The 21,784-nt window shown below is 39.3% G+C and overlaps 1 protein-coding gene across 1 annotated transcript; it reads right to left on the bottom strand.

The window, feature by feature from the left end:
* Positions 1-89: 89 nt before the first annotated feature.
* cops7a (COP9 constitutive photomorphogenic homolog subunit 7A) lies at positions 90-21,784 on the bottom strand. Its single transcript, XM_088326818.1, has 8 exons — positions 21,690-21,784; positions 12,802-12,924; positions 9,526-9,601; positions 8,417-8,505; positions 6,275-6,477; positions 3,907-4,012; positions 1,911-2,080; positions 90-480 (listed from the first exon to the last, which is right to left on the bottom strand). The coding sequence occupies exons 2-8, from the start codon at positions 12,922-12,924 to the stop codon at positions 441-443; spliced, it is 807 nt and encodes a 268-aa protein (XP_088182944.1). The 5' UTR covers positions 21,690-21,784; the 3' UTR covers positions 90-440.

The raw sequence follows: 21,784 nt of genomic DNA on the forward strand, positions 1-21,784 counted from the left end.
TCTGCGAGCTAACATTTGTCAGCGACACCCTCCCGATATCCGCGTGTATACAATTCCGAGACGGTGTCATTAATGAGATCTCATCAGGGTACTTTGCAAGGGCCGTTTGTCTTTTTAATACCCGACAACGCATACTCAAGACTTTTGATACAATTCTCCACTCGGCGAAAGGGAAGGGAATGACACAAAAAAGGACCCTAAACCAAAGGGATCCCGTTGAAAGCGATCCAAACACGCACAGAACACAATTCTTGCTCACGGGCCAAAAGCGACCGGCTGCCCAGTCTCGCTGACTCTGGGATTGGACGCCGTAAAATCCTCTCGAGATTACGCGACTCGAACAAAAAAGAAAAAAAGGTTCCGCGGCGACCGATCACTCCGTTTTCGTCCCGCAACGAGTCCCATGAGAGTGCGGATCAGTGCTGATGTGAGTCAGTTCTTCAGTTGGACTTGGACCAGATCTTGCTACTGCCTCGCAGCCTAGTGAGTAGAGAATGACGTCATTGGTTATTTGGAAGCATGTGTTTTTGTGTTTTCCTTCGCTATCATGCACCGTTCAGATCGAAGACATATAACGTAATATATTTACATTTATAAATATTTTTTTTTAAGTGGAGATGCACTGAAATCTAAAATTAGAGGCCGAAAATGAAAAACAAAACTGTGAGGCCTAAAACAAAAAATGAAACATAATAAAAAGGTAAATACTTATTTGTCACAGATTCGCTAAAAAGCTATAATATAAAGAGAAGAATAACTCGCGGGTAATTTACTAAATGCTAAGTGTTCCGTTCGTTAAATTCTCATAAAAAAAAAAAACAAGAAAAATACATTTGACTGAATAGAAGGGACTCTATGTAATATTTGACCGCGAGATGTCGCTCTATTATTTAGTGCAACCTGAAACGAGTGCTATAAAGTACAAGAATACAAACTAAGGAGACTCAAAGTGACCAACACACATGGACAACGGCGCCAGGTAAATGAACCCTCTGCAGCGAAAAAACACTCAGTCCGATAAAACGGCTCCAAGACCAACAGCAGTGGGGGTGGCAAAAACGCAAATTCCTTCAAACGGAGAATAAGAAGATAAAAGGTGAGACTGGAATGTATAGACATTCACAATGACACAGGTGTGATGGAGTGACCTATTTCTGTATGCATTTCTCGAACTACGCTTGCGCAAAGTTAACATTCAGTGCTTGTAGCACCGTTTCTGGCGATAGATAGGGACAAAAAGAACTTTTTTTTTTGTTTGTTTCTCTTCCGGAAGAAACTGAAAATGCCCTTTTGGTCATTCGGTCAAATTTCGTGTTAAGTCTTTTTTTCTAAATTTGGTCTCCAGATCTTTTTAGGAATGAGTGTCCTCCGACATTTGAATATCTAGATTGAGGTTAAGCCATCATTACTCAGGATTTGAGAACATCAGGTGAATCGTCACGAGGCGGCGTCTCACGATGAGACATTTCAAAGAAAGAGATGATGACTTTTTGAACGAGGTGGACGGTCGGGGACATTTCGACGAGGGGCAGATGTGCAGTTGGATTCAGGTAATACAAGCATAGCAGAACAACCCTGACAGCCACTTACAGCAGCATCTGGCTTTTTAGTGCTCTTTGGGAAAAAAAACGAGGAAAAAAAACACCCACGGCGGCTCCCTGCTGAATTAACTTTGCTCTCTGCCAGAACGTTGGACTAATGGCTTTCATTTAACGTTGAAGGAGACACTTAACCGTGTTGCCGTTATTACTCGGCAAATGTAGATTTATAAAGCGCGTTTCCAGAGCCCGGAACGCGCCGTGGGAAAAATCAAAACCGAAGAAATATTTGTACGCAAAGTGTTATTTCTAATTATGCCGACGCGGACTTTAAAAGTTTATATGGAAAACAAAAAACAAATAAGTACTCACCCTTTCACCTTGGAGCTTTTTTTGCCCGGTTGTCGCTGTTCCTGAGAGGAGGCGGGGTCTCGGGGTTCGGCCGGCTGGTCTGCGTCCTGATTGGACGCCGCGCCGGCGGGAGCGGGACCAGAGGACGGGGAGGCTGCGCTGGCCTTTAATGTTTTTTGGAGGTTTGACACCTGAGGAAAAAAAAAAACAATATTTGGATCATTTGTCAAACCTGAATTGTATTTCAAAACGTTTGTGGCCTTTAAGGGGACGAAAACCTGACAATTTTCTCTTGAATGTCACGTAAAGGTCATAAAACAAACATGGTAAAGCAGCATTACGGTGTTGTACTGCATAGGGTAGGCAAAGGGAAACTAAAACTGACGTTAACGCCAAATATAAGTGCTTTAGAAAGCAAATTAACTTAGTGGTACTGTGATTTTCTTTATGGAATTTTCCATTAAACGTACAGACTCTAAAAAATGTATATTTTGTTGCAAGACGAATATTGTGACATACCACATCTGTCGAAAATGTCTAAATTTACACAGCTTGTTTATATATCATTTAAATAAAAACAATGGCAGACGTGTTGACTTACACTACATATGGATGGATAAAACTGTTTCATTCACTATATATATATATATATATATATATATATATATATATATATATATACATATATATATATATGGACTGTGGCATTTTCACAGAGGGGCAAAGAAAAAAAGGGAAACATTTCAGAAAAATCAACTAATACATGTGACCAAGGGTGTAGTTTCGGCATGGACGCATTATTTGATTTGTCCCCACCAAAACTATAAGATTTTTAAAAATGTGTTATGGCCACACCAACCCCCTTGCACATGGTGCTTTTTTAGCGAGTAAGGCAAGAGATTGCATGTATCCTTTCTCTTTGTACTACAAATCCAGCATAAAAAAATCCCGGATGGGGGAAACTTCAGGTGAGCAGTGATGCCACAAGTAAAATTCATTGTCTTACCCTAAAGTACATATTTAGTTCCTACTTAGCGGTACATTGTAAGGATTCTTATAGAACGGATCAAAAATCGAGGGAATACTGTGTTACGTAATTACTTTGGGACAGCATTCTGATTTTCATTGGGGAAAATTTCTAATTTACATGGACAACATCGTGCTCCCTTCCTCCAACAGACAACCACAGTGTTAATGCCCTGCACTCAGTAATTCTGGTCCAGACCGGGCCTCCAGGACTGCAGCCAAGAACAGTAAAATCTGCTTCCACCCTCATCTAACAGAAAGCAAAATTCATCTTATGGTGCCAGTAATTCTGGTCGGACCTGGGCCTCCAGAACTGCAGCTCTACCGCCTAGAACATCAGAACCGGGCCTCCACCATCATCAAACCGGATCCCAACTTTCATCCTTCTTCATGCCTTCTCTTTTTCTTATCCATCATTTTTGTTTTGTGTTCTATTTGAGTTTATCCTATAGATGATTAGTAAAGAAAATGCCTTGAATTAGAGTGTGTGTGTCTTAATTAAACTTTCGGTGATTTGAATTTACTTAAGATTGTTGCGTAACCAATCCTTCAGAATTACTAAAATTTTCATGCGTTTTCCTGAGAAAATGATCTAAAAAAGTATGTGGTGCTCCAAAAAAAAAAAAAATTGAAAAAAATAAACAATAAACTTGGCTCTTCCATTTAGTGGGTCAATCAATTATTTGTTCAAATAATTTAATGACGACCCAGTTTGTTACAACCGTATATTAATAAAGACATCAAATATCGATGATTAGTTTGTACTGTTTAAACGCAGTTAAGTAATTTCAAGGAGCTGCTATTGAGAAATGACTTTCATAAGTGAGTGACATTAAGTCAGCAAACAGTAAGTACACTAGCCAGGGGCAATTTTAATAACGGGGGGAAAAAAACCCACAAGGGATTAATATTGAAATATCACAATGAGCCAGAGGCAAAACATGAGAAGGGTACAGACAAAGAAGGAAAGACTCTAGGCACCAATGCTGACCTCTGTTTCCACTTGAACTTTGACTTTCAGTTGGCTCTCGCGGTATTGATTAGCTCGGGAGACTTGCTCTTCGATGCCGCATAGGACCGCCTCGCAGCCCGTGCACCTACGAGATGGGCAGAAAAGGCCGTGAGGGCTAGGGTTAATGGGGCTTCATAAACAGGCTTGGACTGTGTCTCAGTCTAGTATTAAGTCTATTGATGCCTAGATTTGCGTAGTGCATTCTTCACCAATGACTGTTAGAGAATGGAGAAAGCAAAAAGTCTTTCAGCATAATACTATACAAGCTCATTTATATACACATACATATTAAACCAAGAGGTTATTGACGCACAGGTAAAGTGGAGAGACTATTTAACTTATAAGAATGCACTATGCAAATTAGTGTTGTGGCATTGTGAGTAAAAATAGTGTGATGATAACATAAGCTCTTAAGCAGGCGTGTCAAACTCAGTTTGGCCCGGGTCGAGACTGTTTTCAGGTGGGCCAGATCAGTAAAAAAAAAATGTAAACATTTGCCTTTTTTGGTACTATGCTCCATCATTCAGCCTACTTTTTGTAGCCTACCCTACAACTAATCACGAATGATAAGGGTTCTTTTCTTAGAACAACACATTAATTCTCAAACATTCGAAAAAAGATTTTCATGTTTGGCATTGAATGTATAAACAATTTGTTAATTTTAACAGTTAAGTAATTCCTGATTTAAATCTGAACAAACTCACCACAAGCATCACAACCAAAAACAAACTCAAATGGGAGCTGTGAATAAAAATATGAATCAATTGTTATACTGCTGGCAGCACGGCGGCGCAGTGGTTAGCACATGTGCGGCACAGTTCTGAGGTCACGAGATCGAACCTCCTGTGTGGAGTTTGCATGTTCTACCCATGCTCGTCTTTAACATGAAACCAAACTAGGCGCAAGCCCTTTTACACCTTTACTGCCATCTAGCGGTGGGGAGGAGCATTTGGTTTGTATTTATCTAAACAATCTTAACTTTTGACAGAAATGAGCTTGTCTGTGTTTTAACATACTCAGAAATTAATCGGCATGTCGGATTAAATCGTCTGGCTAGCCATATTTTTGATATGCCTGATGCCCTTTTCATATGTCATCTGTGCCACTAGTGGTCTAGGGGTAATGTGTGGGCGCTCTTACCGCCACAACATTTTGATTCCCCTGCGCAAACAATGTTTTGCGATATGAGTGAGCGGCACATATTAATGTATTGCTTTAATATGTACCCAAATACACAGAAGTTTTAACTGTAGTCTCAATTCCAGGCGCCTTATAATCCAGTGCACTTTATTAGACAGACTATTTTTTTTGAGTTGCGCCTCATAATCTGGTTTGTTTTATAGTGCAGAAACTATGGTAATTAAGCTACATTATTGCCATAGTATGGTAGTAGGATTACGTTACGGATTACATTTTTCAACAGGTAACTAGTAACAGCATCGGATTACATTTTTAAAGTATTTTCCGGACTATAAAGTGTACAAAAGAAACCCAAATTGGCCAGAAATTTAAATGTGCACCTTGAAAACCTGTGTGCCGTATAGATGAAATTGGAAATACGTTACCATATTTGTGGATTATTGATCAGTGGATAAATTCAATTGCTGCCCACCATTGCATAGCAAAGTCAGAATGGTTGTTTATAATTAATATTAATATTAATGAATGCAACAGGAATCAAAACCAGATCGCGGCGTGGCATGCGCCGGTTCCCATCCACTAAACCGCCAAGGAATACAGAATACGGCTAAGAAGGCATTAGGTTTTATCTCATTATCAAACTATTTCTAGTCAACGTACCAGACATGTTTCAGTAGAGAATGTTGTTTCACTTTTTCTCAGCTCAAATTAAGCATTGTAAGTTACAATTCTGATTACGCACAACCAGAGGTCTACTTATACTTTTCAGGATGACCACGTTACTTCCCACAGTGCAGTTTTCTTCATTTAGTTCAGAAAGACGAAATTATTTCCCACTATGCCCCAAAGTCAATCAGTTCAAAATAAAGTGCACTCTGTAGATTACATCAACAATTTGATAAGTTATGATGCCTTTTAATGTGTTGTCTGCATGCCTAGGGGTCTAGTAGATGGTATCAGTGTTCCGGGTTCAATTCCCGTTGCATTCAAAGTTATGCAACTGAGATTAGTGATTAATTCTGACGGATCAGGAAATGCAAAAAATTCAATTGTAGCGCTTAGTAGTTTCCATTCCATGCATGCGCCTTATAACCCACTGAAACTTATAAATGAAAAAAATACATATCACAAAAGACTATTTTTGGTGGTGCGCCTTATTATCTGGTGCGCCTTATAGTGCGGTAAAGACACCCAGGACGTCACTGACCACTCTTGCAGCGTATTGACGATGTTGGGCAGCTCGTTGGGGCCCAGGTCCCGGCCCACGCTGCAGTCAACCTCCACCTGCTGGTTGCGCTGGTCCAACTTGCCCTGGATAATGTCGCAGTACACCGCCTCGATCAGCAGGTCCTCCAACTCCCGCACATTTTTCAGCTCCAGCTGCTCTAGCAGCAGAGAGTACGGCAGGCACTGAGGACATAAAACAAAACGTGCTTTCTAATGGCTGCAGGGAAGCCGTCGAGGAAAACGGCACATCGGCTTGAATGTCGCTGGCAAAGGATGGCGACGATCTGCCGGGCAATTACACAGTGGTGACATTCAGGAGAGAATGGCAGCGGGGCATCAGATGAGAAGTGATTAAGCGATATCGCACACTGGAGGTCGTCCGGTAAGGTTCGTCATCGCGACTGTGATTCAATTATAGGCTCACAGCTGCTTTTTTAAAACAGTTATTACTTCAAACACGGTAACACAAGAGATTACACTTTTGAATTTCTTTATCTAATCTGGAGGTTCACCAATGGACCGGTTCTGAAAATGGCTCACCAGTGATGGATCATTGTGAAGAATAAATTGCCATAACACAAATCTGTCATGCTTATTAAAAAAAAGGAAGATATTCAGGGATGCTGCTGGAAATGTGAATTTCCCTTAGGGGATGAATAAAGTATCTATCTATCTATCTATCTATCTATTTACATAGAGGGGTTGAAAAAATGTTCGCAATATGGCAAAAGAATTATATCACGATTTTTAACAAAAAAAACGTCGATATTGAGTCTATTGCACTTTTTTCCAGACTTAATTCATGAATAATTATCAAATTGCTGACCATTAACGAAAGTGTTGTTTTACTGAAAGGAATCGTCAAAACAATTTAGCAAATTTTACACATTCTGACCTGCGTCTAATTTAAATGGTGCCATTTTTTATTAGCCTGAAACTCGCAGTAACAGCTAGCATAGTTCAAAGCGGCGCTGCCACGAGCGGCTGCCTTTTCCAGCAGCTGCCCTATTGTTTTATTATCTGCTCCTATCTTCGGTGTTTTTTCTTCCCGTTTTGACAACTACACTATGGATTACTTCTATCCTATGGGACATGGGTTTTAGCGCACAAAAATGCGTGTATTCAAGGAATTTCAACTCCTTGCCCTGAAGAATTCTCGTGCCGGCGTGATGATGCAATCGACATTTCGTTCTGTGTACATTGTTACACAGAATGACAATACAAGGAAATTATTATTATTATTATTATTATGAAGGGGCCTATCGTGGAAGAAGAGCCGGAGCTAGCGAAGCGGCTAGCAGCGTTATAAGTCTTCGGTACCATCCGTAATCATGGTAAATGCGAACTCACGACCAAATAAGATCATCGAGTGCTGGTGGAAAACATCGAAGCGCACAGGGAGCGCAGTTGCTGTGTTTTGCGGAAACGTGGCTCACGTTTAGCATTCCGGACGCTAACGTGTAGCCACCCGGAGCTACCCGGAGCTATCCGGCTCCAACGCCGCTAAACAGAGACACGAAAGCCGGGGGGAATCGGAGAGGAGGCAGACTTGCTAACACGAAGTGGTGTATCCCTAGATTTTCACAAAGAAAGGTTTTCCATCTGCCGCAGGGATGTCGAACTTTTGGACTGGCGTGACGTCATCCACTCCGCTACAAGCACCCCTAGGGCATCATGTTAATAAACAACGGGGTAGACTGCTGGAAGTGTGAATTTCCCTACGAGGATGAATAAAGTATCTATCTTTCTATCTATCTATCTATCTATCTATCATCCGTCTCCACTATGCTAGCATTGGAAGTCAGCGTTTGTCAGATTAGCATTAGCTGATAAATTAATTAACATGAATTAGTGATGCTAGCGGCTAAATTGAAAATGGGGCTATTTGTTACTGCCGTTTTGTTAGCAAAATGATGTGCTACACCCAAACCAGGGTCTTGCCGCAATCGAAAATAATCTAACGATCGTTAAATCTTGGGATATAAGGATCTTTTTCAAGTCCTTCATGTGATAATATGGACATTATCGCCCACTACTTTCTGTCTAATTATAATGAGAGGATGAACCCAGCTAGCGACAGGAGTTCTGAAGGGTGAGCACACCAACGAAGAAGAGCAGCTACCTTTAGGTTGGAAGCCAAGCTGATGATGGACAGATGGCGAAGCTTGTTCCTCTGGGCGGGTGTCAGCTCTGGCAGGGATGCCTGTCGCTCTAAAAATGGAGTTGAATCAAAAATCAGGACAAATCACAAAGAAAGTATAGTAGAACCACGGGATACAACGTCCTTGCCTTTTGACATTTTCACTGTCCAGTGTGGAATAAGAGGTTTTTTGTTTGCTCTTTATGGCATTTTTCCAACTCTACAATATCAACAACAAATTATTTTGCTAGCCCAAAAATGTACAAAATTCAAACCTTGTGGTGTTCGTGCTGATGACATGTTATGTCTCTAAGAGGCCTTTCTGCTATTGGTTCGACTTTACTGCCTGAAAATGCAGAAAAGCTATTGGATGATTTATCTCCCACAATGACTCTCCGTCTCTTCATTTAATTCAGAATCTAATATTTGGTAAACCTTTGCAGGTTTGTGCAATACAGTATTTTTGTATACTGTATTAATCCGCTTAGGTCCCAAGGCTTGCAGTGATTGCAAAGGGAGAAGCAAAACATGATAACCATGGAGATAAAGTTTGATGTGTTTTGCTGTTATTTTTAAGTTTTTATTATTAACTGTTTCCATCCCCGCTATACGGAAATTCTAACAATACTCGCCTCACAACGGAGTCATCTTGTATCCTGGGGGTCTACTGTACTGCACAATTGCATTGCATCACGCAGAAAACGTTATTATAATTTGGCCTTTCACGTGGTTAAAAAACATTTTTCATGTCATCGTCGTTCGATATACAGTGGGTAAACAAAGGCCTCCTGGCTGAATATAGTAATTTAAAATAAAATCAACAGACAGATTCAAGTTCGTGTGGCTACAAATAACAGGAAGACAGCAAGTTCGTGTCTTTAGAGTTTTTTTTGTGCGTGTCTTGTTTTGACTCTGCCGATAATGAGTCAGTCGGAGGGAGCGCACCAATTTGTTTGTGAAGCACACGCCCGCGGCTCCTAGACCATGTTTATTTAATAGCTACGAGTCAAAGCGAGCCTGGCGGCAGCAAAGTGCTACTCGTGATAAAAGAGTTAGCTGCGCTTGTTCTATTGGCTTCTTACGCCTCGTACCTTTGTAGTCGCAGTAGGTTCCGTAGGCGAAGAGATTAAGGAGCTGGAACATGGGGGCGTGAGGGCCATTCTCCAGCTGGTGTCGGGAAAATGAGGAAGAGATCAGAAAACATTAAAAGGAGAGAATGAACGGTAACTGAGCATTGAGTTAAACTGCAAAGACACAAACAACAAACAAAGCGTTTTTTGGTTTACTCATGATGTGTTAATTGAAAAAAAATCTTATTTATAGTTTCGTCTAAATAAAAACATATCTTTGTTTGTTAGCAGCGGATTCATTTGATGCAAATAATTGTGTGTTCAAAATGTCTTCTTATTGGTTATCAGGCATCTCCACCGATATTTTGAAGGACTTCTTTGCCTTTGTCAACACATTCAGTGCCAGCCAGCTAGAATGGATTATTGACAGACATGGGGACTTGAGACTTAGTGACTTGGACTCGAGTCGACTCGAGTCGCTGTTTTTATGACTTGTGACTTGACTTGGACTTGGCAATCTAAGACTCGGGACTTGACTTGTGACTTGACTTGCCCAAGAAAAAAATACTTGGGACTTACTTGGGACTTGAAGGTGAAGACTTGAGACTTACTTGAGACTTGCACATGTGTGACTTGGTCCCATGTCTGATTATTGATGTCTATAGCCGTTTATAGCCTCACTAGAATGAATCTTGGATGTCTATAGCTGCCTATGGCAGCCTAGCTAGAATGGATATTTGATGTCAATAGCTATGAAAGGCAGTCTAACCATAATAAATGTTTGATGTCCATAGCAGCTTATCAAGAGTCAATAGCAGTTGATGGAAGCCTACCTAAAATGGATCTTTGAGGTCTTGGACCACCTATGGCAGCCTAGCTAGAATGTACTTTTGACGTAAGCAGCAGTCAATGCCAGCTAAGCTAGGATGAATCTTAGACAGCAAAAGCCATTAATGGCATCTTACCTAAAAAAAGATATTTTATGTGTATAGCGGTCAATGACTGGCTAGAATGGATCTTTGATGTCTATAACCACGTATGGCAGCAGAGTTAGAATGGATCTTTGACATCTACAGCTGTCAATGGCAGCTTAGCTCGAATGGATCTTTGACGTCAAAAGCCCTCAATGGCATTCTAGCTAAAATAAATATTTGATGTCGATAGCAGCAGAGCTAAGAATTGATCTTTGATGTCTATAGCGGTGATTGGCTGTCTGGCTATAATGGGTCTTTGACGTATATAGCAAAAATTGATTTTTGATGTCTGATGTAGTCTAAAGCAGCAAGGTTAGAATGAATCTTTGATTTCTATTGCAGTCTATAGCAACCTGGTTAGAATTAATCTTTGTTGTCGATAGCAGCCCAACTAAAATGAATCTTTGACAATTATAGCCCCCTATGGCAGCCAAGCTAGAATGGATCTTTGACGACAATAGCCGTAAATGGCAGCTCAGCTTGAATGGATCCTTAACGTCAAAAGCTGTCGATGGCAGCCTAGTTAGAAAGGATCTTTGATGTTAATTGCAGTCAATGGAAACCTAGCTGGACTGCATCCTTGACATCAAAAGTAATCAACGGCAGCTGAGTTAGAAAGAATCTTTGACTTCTGTGGCTTTAACGTTGACTGGGACTCAACACTGCCCTGTGCAATTGAACTGTGGACTTCCTGACAGACTGCACACAGTGGGACAAGGTGGGGTCAAATAACTACTCCACCCCGGTCAAACACTGGAGTTCCCTAAGGGTGCGTTTTAAGTCCGCTACTCTAGTCTTTGTACACCAATGACTGCCTCGCCTCCTCAAGTTCGCAGACAACACCACTCTGCTCGGGCTAAGCTCCAACGACAATGAGACAAAATACAGGAGACAGTTGCAACATCTGGAGTCATGGTGTCAAAGCAACAACTTGGTTCTTATGGGAACAACTCTCCCCGAGATCTGCACCACCTACACCACTTGCTGTCTGAGAAGAGTCCAAAAAATCCAGCTGGACCAGCACCATCCTGCGCAGCACCTCTTTCACCTACTGCCCAGACCGTAAGGCTTTTGAACTCTGCCCTCCATCCTCTTTCTTGGCCCCCCACCAACACACACACACACACACACACACACACACACACACACACACACACACACAGCACATCAAGCACACCCACCAACTGACAATAACTGAACTGGTTGCATTGCTGCAGGACACAATCATTACTCACCACTTTTTCCATCATACTTTCCGAATGAATGATGACAGTCGGACACAATTGCACTTTAACATTGACTGATTTAGTTATACTGCTATTGAGTTTTTATGGTATGCACTTCTACTTTTAAGGTTTATGGGTATTGGGGTTTTATCGATATATATGTTCCCAATATTTATTCTGTGGATCTTTACATTTTCTTTTAATTGTGAATGAATGACTGGATGCTCCAAACAAAGTTTCTTTGCTCTTTAGCAATGACAATGAATATTCTGAATCTGATCATTTTCAATTGCAGCCTAGCTTGAATGGATTTTTGACAACTATAGCCACCTATGGCATCATCACGAAAATAGATCCGTGTCATCTGTAGCAGTCTATTGCAGCCTACGTAGAATAGATCTTTGACTTCCATATTAGTCTCTGGCAGCCGTCAAGTTAATCATCACTGACTATCGAAAGCCACGTGACTTAATTTGCCCTTGACAACGACGAGAAGCTACTCAGCGAGCATCTGACTAATCAGCACTGGCCTGACCAATCATAGACAAGGACGATGGGCGCTATTGTTCGTTTCTGTGCTCGAAAAAGACGTTTTGTTTCTTTTGGTTAATCCCACACTCAAGAAGATCTACAGAAATAACCAAAGAACGAGCCAAGGCGGGATTTCTGATAAATTCCTCAGAAAGTAAACAAGCTTCTTAGGAAATTAGCCGCTCCAGCGCGCTAGATGAATATGCATACGAGCGCAAAGTGACTGCGAGGGCTCGACAGCGTTTCACTTTGCAAATATTACCGACCGGGCCACTTAACGCTCGTCATGCACGCTTCGCTAACTACACCTACACCGTCTAATGAGATCCGGCGTTTGCGCTGGATTCGAAATTGCCTAGGAAAAAAACCCTCTTAATTGGGCACAATGTGGATCAGTAGCAATATAAAATTGCTCATCTTGTTTCCCAATTTTATTAAGAGATAAAAGATAAATCAGATTAAAAGAGAATCTCTGGTTTGTTCACATTTATATCATAGGTAGCTTTAAGGGTTGTGGCATGAGGAACTGACTCCCTTTCAGTGATTGATGAGTAAACCTTTCTCACCTCTCTGACGTTAGGCAATTCTAGAATGTCGGAGAAAACGTAGAGGCCGGGTGTTTCCAGGAGAGAACTGACAGCCTGGGCCAATGCTGAGCCGGACAGAGATTGAAGCTGCTCCACCTCCATCTGCAAAAAAAGAGAGGAGACAAGTCATGAGACAGCTGTATAATATTAGCAATGTAATAACTGCCTGCGTTAAGACAGTAGAGTAGACCCCCGGGATACAGTGTGTTTTACAGTGTGAAATAACCCATTTTTACATAATTTTTATCACTATATGACATCAAACAACAAATTCTTTCACGTGTTCATAAACGAATACAATTCAAATTTAAGTCATGTCCATAAGATGCCTGTTCATCATCAGTTTATGACCAAAAATGCACGTCTGCAATTGCTTTGCGCCATAACATAATGGAAATACTGATATGCTATTGGCTGAACTACTTTCCACAACGCCTTTCTTTTTCTTTGTTGACTTAGAATCTCCTATGCTTTGTGTGAGTGTGGTTCAATTATGCATTTTTGTACTGTATTTAGTAACTCTAGGTCCTTAGGCTTGCAGTGATACTGAAAGGAGAACCATCAACAAAATAAATCATGGAAACGAAGCTTATGATTATCAGGAAATACGTGGAAGGCACATGATTGGCCGAACCTCCTGATGATTGTGACTTTTACTAAACAGAAGGAGCTGATTAAGGTAAAGAAAGATTTTAAGAGGTCAACAGTCCAAACAAATGAAAGTTTTAAAATCAATCTTAATTATAACCCACCACCTCTCCTCCTCTCTGCATCCAACCACTAACTCCACTGTACCCGCTCAGGTCACATTATAATAATTTCCTTGTATTGTCATTCTGTGTAACAATGTACACAGAACGAAATGTCGATTGCACCTGACCCGTTGTAGCGAGCCGATGCAGCCGCAGCCAACAGAGGGCGCCGCCGACCACTTTTTAAGTCTTAGGAATGACTCGGCCGGGGCGCGAACCACCGACCTCCCAGTCTCAAAGCGGGCGCCTTACCATCTAGGCTACTGAGCTGGTATATTACACACATAAATAACTGTTTTTCCATTACAGTATTCCTTTGCTATAAAAGCAGTTCACCTTTTATAGTCTTACTGCTTCACACGTTTTATTAAACATTGCGTTCTGCATTCTGATGGGTTAAACAATCCTTTAGAGAAAGAAAACATGAATAAATGTTTATGGGTACATTGTACAGTACTTTTATTTGTTAAACAAGCCTGTAAAAAAGGTTTGTTGTTTGGTTTCTGTGTTTAAAAGAGTATTAACTTGGACAATAATTGTAAAAAAAAATACAAGTTTATACGGCACAGAATTTTCCTATCAGTTTCTTTTTGCAATGTCACCACCAGGATAAATGAGGCTTCACTGTACATATATATTTATTTATAATGTTATTTATTCATATGCATGCATGTATATTAAACATATATTGTACTGACTATATACCATTTTGTTATTTTTGTTTTTATCTGGGGTACCAGTGGTTTGGAAAGCATTTCTATCTCCTATACAGCAATTTAACTTTGCAATCCCTTCTTCATAACAGAAACATTTCGTACCCTGGGGTCTACTGTACTTAACGCCACAGAACTATTTTATGCTTCCTAAGATCTGGGCAGGCCAGGGTCAACTCCCAACTCTTCAAACCAGATTAAAAATAATAAAATCACAGGTATAAACACAAAAGTGACAGCTGTTTGAATTACATTGCAACTTTTGGATGACTTTTTTCCTGTAAACTTGGCGTTTGATGCTTCACCAAATGACAATCTTCGGTTTCTGACAACCTCAAAAGAGGGATGGGGCTTTGATTAAATTTGTCAAATTCAAAGTGACAAAACAAAGTAACATCATGGGTGATTGGCTTGGATCCGCTATTTTTGAGAGCTTCCTCACAAAAAGCACTTAGTGACCCACTTGGGATGTCCTCTGCCCAGATTTGATACAATTCTTCCTCTTGCGTCAGGCACCCTTACCACTGCGGGCTATGTCTTAAAATGGATACCGGAGATAGATAATTTGAAAAAAAGTCTGCTTCTTCATCTTGGACTGACACTTACTATGAAATGTATTGTGTTAGAGAGTTCTGCGTCTGTAAACTATAGCTCTAACTTAACAAAAATTTGGGTTTCAAAATCATAACATATTGTATTTTCGCACAACAAAATGCAATTCATAGTGCTTGATTAAACAATTAAATGCGCAATAAAAATCCCCCAGTTGTTTGAAGGCAACATCAAATACACATTTCCACTCAAATAAATGTGCAGGAATATTTTGTTTATTAAAGAAGAAATATTCAAAATAAATACAATAGAAGGAACGGTTTCTAAAATAACAAAGCATTGTATAGTTTTTTTATCTGTAAAAAACTAAATATATTTTGTCTTGACTTAAAAGAAAAAACATTATATTTGCATGAGAAATAATCTTAAACTTTTTATACACATCTATACTGAAATTATGTGTTTGCTGATGTATTCCCGTGGCAAATGTGAAATACCGTATCAATGAAGAATAGCTTTTACTATTGGTTATTAAACACTTGCGATGAAGAATGCTTTATTAACCACTTAACGTTCCTGTAAAATTCGCCTAAAATCCGGATCCAAGACATACCCAAAGTAAATTGAATGCTGTTTTTGAATAGTTTGAAGAATATGGACGATTATGGTCTCTTTTGTTTTATCCCAAAGTAAAATAATCACTTCTAGTACTACTAACATTGAATAATCAGGGTTGGAACACACAAAAATAGGTTTTTATTCTTGCCGGAATTTTCTTTTCTTTTTTTTGCAATCACATGCCTGCAAAAGAGTGAAGCAAGGCCATCTTAGCCCGAAAACAGCCGGGACAATAGCGTCAAGCCATACCTTGTTCCAGTTCAAATTTGACCACAATCTGTAAAACATTGTATCTGACACATTTTTTAGGGTAGGTCTAGCCGTTTTCAAAAGTGGACATTTGGAGACGACCAGTTTACAGCCCTAAAACTTTTGCAATCGTATGGTTTACGTTCGCCAATTTGTAGACCTTGTGAATGTTTGGACTTCTTTTTCCAGAAGTCAATCCGTGATTGTGCAGACTTACGCAAGATAATCACGTGTAAAAATGGATCCCGGGTTCAGTTTACAAATTTATTTTAAATGAAATGATCTGCATTTGTATAGCGCTTTTCAAGTCAAGACTTCCCAAAGCGCTTTACAGTGTGCTTCACATTTCCCAATAGCGGCCGTGCAGCCATGTAAGGCGCTAACGTGCTTATTGGGGGCATTAGGGGCTCAGTGTCTTACCCGAGGACACTTCGACATGTAACACGGAGAAGCCGGGATTCGAACTGCGATCTCTTGATCCCAAGACGAGCGCTCTACCTCCTGAGCCTCTGATTTGTATACAAGTAAAATTGCATAAAATTATGCTGGGAATTTAGATTTAGTCACATGGGTCTTACTATTGATCCTTACTTTAATACTCAATACTTCTATTTTCTAGCTATTAAACATGGTTCATTAATTCTTCCTTTTCCTAGTTAATAAAATGCTATTTTTAGGTCTTATGCTTTTGCTTATGCAATTACCTATATATTTGAATTGAGTTATTGTGAGTTTGTTTAATTATTTTGCTTATAATGAACATTTTGAGACTAAATGTGACCAAAAATAGAAATAGTACATTTTTCAACCAAAAATATGTAGTTTGAATTTTTGAAAAGAAATACAATTGGTAGAACACAAAACTGTTAACAAAGGAACAAAAACAAAATTTCAATGAAACTGAAAAAATGACTCAAATGTCAAGTTCGTATAGCTAAATTTGGATGTCTTTCCTCATAAAAAAACAAAACTCTATGGAATTGGTCCGCTATGGAGCGATTACAACAGGCAGCCACTAACTGGAAGCACTTAGCATCTTGAAAGCGAGATTGTACAAACAATAGCCTTGCACGCCCCCATCTGAGGCACGATTACATTAATGTTTAATTGAGTTAAGCAGCAGATGGTCTCCTCATAACCAAGACTAATACGGCGGAGGAAGCCACTCGGAAGCAAGTCCGAAAGCCAGCGACCCAACTAAGAGTCGGGTCAGTGGAGGACATCACCAAATCATGAAGTTTTCATGGCTTTATTTGTTGGACAGGCGAGAAAGAAAGACGGTAAATAATACATTTAACACTCGTCCCAACCCTTTCATATTAGCTGTGCCGTCTCTGCTTTTCTTTAGATTTTTAGATGTGTTAGAAAGAAATAATAAAAATGTTACAGTCCATATGCAAATAACACAACAACACAAATTCAAATGGGCTGCAGCCGCTGCACTCAATTTAATAAGTTAAAAGAAGAACAAGTGTTGCGGCGGATGAGAAGTGATGACACACCGACAACTTGAGTTTTACTGAAATTAAACGCGGCCTCGAAAGCACTTGGAATGTAATGACTTTTGTAGCATTTTTCGCAGATGTAAACAGGAACTGGCCATTCTGCTGATGAGTTGGAGTTAAACAAGATACTTGGATCCTACTTAAGATTAAGATTGACAGGCAAAAAACATTCAGGATGTAATTGCCCTCTTGGAGTTTTTTTTACTTTACGGTGTGCGTTTTCGGCCTTACTTCAAAAACAAAATAATTTTGCGCGCACAAAACCTTTGCAGTGTTCCCGCATATGACTGCGAGTTGCGACTATGATATGTCTCTCTGCTTTTAGTTGACTTCATATAAATGTCCGTCTGGCTATCGGTTTGCGTCACAGATGAATGAAAATGCGGAAATGCTATTGGCTGAACTACCTCTCACAATCCCTTTCTCTCGATTGAATTCAAAATCTCATGCACTTGGTAAAAACGTTGCAAGTTACCGCAACTAAATACTGTGGTTTTTGTATTGTAATGTATTCATTCACTTGGGTTCCAACGACTTGCAGGGATGTTTAAGGGAGAAGCAAAAACATGTCAACGGGAATGAAGCTTGAGATGATAAAGCTATTCGAAAACGACACACGAATCACTACACTCGCTAAGATGCTCGACTGTTACCAGTCAAGAGTATGGTCGATTATTAGGGCTTCAACAAACGATTAATTACGTAATCGATGAATTGGTTGATTATTTTTTGATTCACCGAGGAATCAGATTTCTAATATCCCTCCTATTTATTCAAATATTGAAGTTTTGGACTGATAGACAAAATATTCTATGATATAAAACGATTTAAAAATTCTGTTTATCAATTAACTTGATAAAAAAATGATAAAAATGCCTAGAAATGTATGCTATCCACCTGCAAATATGTAAGATACCCTTTTCCGACCACCTTATCCACAGATCATACAAAACAAGGAAAAGCAATACAATTCAATTTGTGAAGATTTTGTTTTATCTACACATGAATAAATAATCAAAAATGTAAACACATTTTTTAAAACGTTGTCAACAAATTTGTTTTGGGGGGTTAAATTTTGGAATATGATAAACATTGCCAATATGAAAATGATATATGCTCAATAATTTGCCCCTTGGGTAGAGTTAAACATGTCATTATTATTATATTTCTTTTTACTATATTTATTTTATACTTATTTTCTGATTGTTATATGTCGAAGTGTCCTTGGGCAAGACACTGAATCCCTAATGCCCCCAATAAGCAGGTCGGCACCTTGCATGGCTGCTAATGGTGTGTGAGTATGTGTGTGAATGGGTAAGTGTGAAACACATTGTAAAGCGCTTTGTAAAGCGTCTTCATTGACTTGAAAAGCGCTATATAAATGCAGACCATTTCCCATTGTTTTTCACTGTATTTCTTTCTGTTCCCTTGAAAATTGTTAACTTTGTTACACGATTAAACAGTCAAACACGACAAAGTTGAAACTTTCATGACAATTTTGTAAGTGATACAATGTTCAAAATGTAGTATATAAATAATTTACATTTGCTTTTTTTTATAAAAATTGTCTTGGTGTCCCCTGCCAGACTGAAGCGGTACTGCAATTCCCAGCGTCACAACAAAAATTGTGTGCACTCTAATTTGCATTGATTTAACGTTCTTGTTGGCTCATAAATCACAGGATACAATGAATCGATGATCTATTTAGTTGCCGAATCTTTTAATCATTGATTTTAAACGATTTTGTGGATCTGTAGTTGCCGCACTATTATTAAAAAAAGGAGATTAAAGCAAGGACATTTTCTTAAGGCATAGAAATCATATAAAGTTAAGTTTTAAAGTCGTTTCCATTTTTAATCGGCTTTATTAGTCTACTCCCCTCCCTCTGCATCCACCCATCAACTCCCCTGCACCAACTCAAGCCAAATGTAGATAAGAGACCTTTTCCTTCACATAGATTTTTATAGTAGAATAGAGTAGTCTTTGTTGTCCTTAATATCAACGTTGTGAAACATTGTATGTGACACGATTAACATAACTTGTAAAACGTGTAACAAAGACGTTTTTGAGTTTCTGCAGGTTTTAGATCAAGGAATGGTGTAATGATAGTCTGTAGTTTGCAATAGTCTGTGGTCTGTGCAGCACTTTGAGAATCCTTGTGATTAAGGCCTATACAAATAAACATGAAGAAGAAAAAAGGTAAAGGCCACTCAGGATAAATAGGCCAAAAAAATGTATTGCTTAGACAACTGGCCTAAATTATAATAAGAAAGTAATGAAAAAGAATAGTGCATTGTAACAATAGTATAATGAATATGAGTACAATAACATTTAGCAGCAGCACTTTAAAGAAAACCCAATATAATTTACATGGTATATTTATATCTTCACTGTTCCGGGAAATAGTATACATTTTTTACCGTTTTATTTAGCAACAATAAAAATACAAAAAAGTAACAAGATATGCTTCTGCAAAGATATTAATCATAAAATGAACTTATAAAAAATAAAATGTATCTGCAACTTCGCTTTATAATCCCCACCTCAAAACACCAATGTTGTCCCACTGGCGTCCACTGTGTGTCAAGTCATGCTTATTTGTATAGCGCTTAATCACACGAAGTCTCAAAGGGCTGTGCAGACATAAACATGAATTATAGGTAATAAGAGGATGTCTGGTTGACAGCTTGCTGAGGTCGACATAATTCATAAGCTATTCAATGTAATTGTGATTTAAGCCTAGATTTAAACACTTCAATTCAACAATCATTGTGTTCTTTTAATCCCCATCAACATGCAGCTTCTGGAAGTGTTCTTTTTAGGTTTGCCGGTGCGAGACATGGCAAATCATGCAGAAAAGACACTGATTCCGGTCCCTTTCTGTGCTACACGAGAATCCATATCGTAAATGTTTGTCCGACTACTTTTTTGCTGGACATAGTCTGTATTGAAATGTGAAGTAATTACACAGCGTGCTACAATGCAATTCACACATTAGATCACTCCTATGTGTACTATATTACATGCAGCACTAATTGGCCAAGCATTGTCACATGATCATCTTCGCAACAATGCTAAAATTTGCCCTATGCTCTCCCAGTCTGATGCGGGGATTATAATTCATGCGTTTGTTACCTTGCATTTCGATTACTGTAATGTACTACTCTCCCGTCTCCCGAAGTCCAAAATCAAGAGCCTGGAGCTGGTACAAAATGCTACAGCAAGGATTTTAACTAAGACAAGAAAGTTTGATCACATTACCCCGATTTTAGCTAACCTGCATTGGCTCCCTGTTATCTTAAGATGTGATTTTAAGGCTATGTTGGTCATTTAAAAAAATCATGGATGGACTGGTTCCCTCATATCTTTCGAATTTAGTTTTCTGCTATGTTACGGTCCGGAGCCTTTGCTCTGAAAATGCTGGTCTACTCGTGATCCCAAGAGCCAAAAAGAGATCCTCAGGTTCGAGAGCGTTCTCCATTTAGGTCCGTGAGCTGCGATCTGCAACCCCAGTGGAACTGTTTCAATCTAGGCTTAAAACACACTTATATTTTATAGCATATGAATGACCAATATTTCATGTTGACAATATCTGTGTATTGTTTGTTATTGCGACATCCATTGCAGCCTGGTCATCCTAAAGGGGGATTACCTCATGTGCGGTCCCTTCTCAAGGTTTCTTCATTTTCCTCATGTTGAGGTTTTTGAGTTTTTCCTTGCCCTCGTGTAGGTTTTAGATCAGGGGTTGGTGTAACAAGAGTCTGTGGTTTGCACTGATCTGTAGTCTGTACAGCCCTTTGTGACTCTTTGAGATTAAGGGCTATACAAATAACTAAAACTGGCGAACTTTATGTTGATGTAACTTCCCTTCGCTACCAGTGACCGAGACGATCTGGATTAGAGCCGAAATGGGTAAAACCAAATTGGTCTAACAAAAAACACAACTTGTTGACATCATACCCGTTTAGATGAACACCGATGTAGAGAATATGGCGTTTAAAAAGGCAAATACATTTTGTAATTGATAAACATTACACCTAGAATTGTCTATTTTGTTGTAAACAGTTATTTATTTAAACACGTAAAACAGCAAATTTTTATCGTATTCAATCAATTGACGTACATCACTTGAGTAAACAAGATTATAGCCAGGGAAAACCATGTTTTCCAGTTTATTCAGGAGAAAAATTCCCTTGCCACGCTTTTATTTTACATGAAATAAATTGCATGAAAAGGAAGTTTAATTGCCTAAAAATGTTATATTTTATCGACGCGTAGTAATGTTTGGGTAACGCGCAGGATGTTATGCTAGCACGATAGCATCACTCACGCTCAAGAAAAGCCAGGCCACAATAAATTCGAAACCTTCTCACACAGCGTAATTTGATTATAACACATCAAAAGTCTTTTGAAAGGACAAGAAAATCATATAAATTCACCTAAAGCGGTTTAAATATCACAAAGTGGGCAAATGTTACCTTATGTTGTTGACAGCGAGCGGATTAGCCTTCCCCGTCGGTCGCTCACTTCCGGATCACGTAAACCGACCGAATAACGTAAGCTCCCATTGGAT

The sequence above is a fragment of the Urocampus carinirostris genome, chromosome 2 (genome assembly GCF_059441175.1).
Source record: "Urocampus carinirostris isolate Australia breed hairy pipefish chromosome 2, RoL_Ucar_1.0, whole genome shotgun sequence".
Taxonomy (NCBI): Eukaryota; Metazoa; Chordata; class Actinopteri; order Syngnathiformes; family Syngnathidae; genus Urocampus; species Urocampus carinirostris.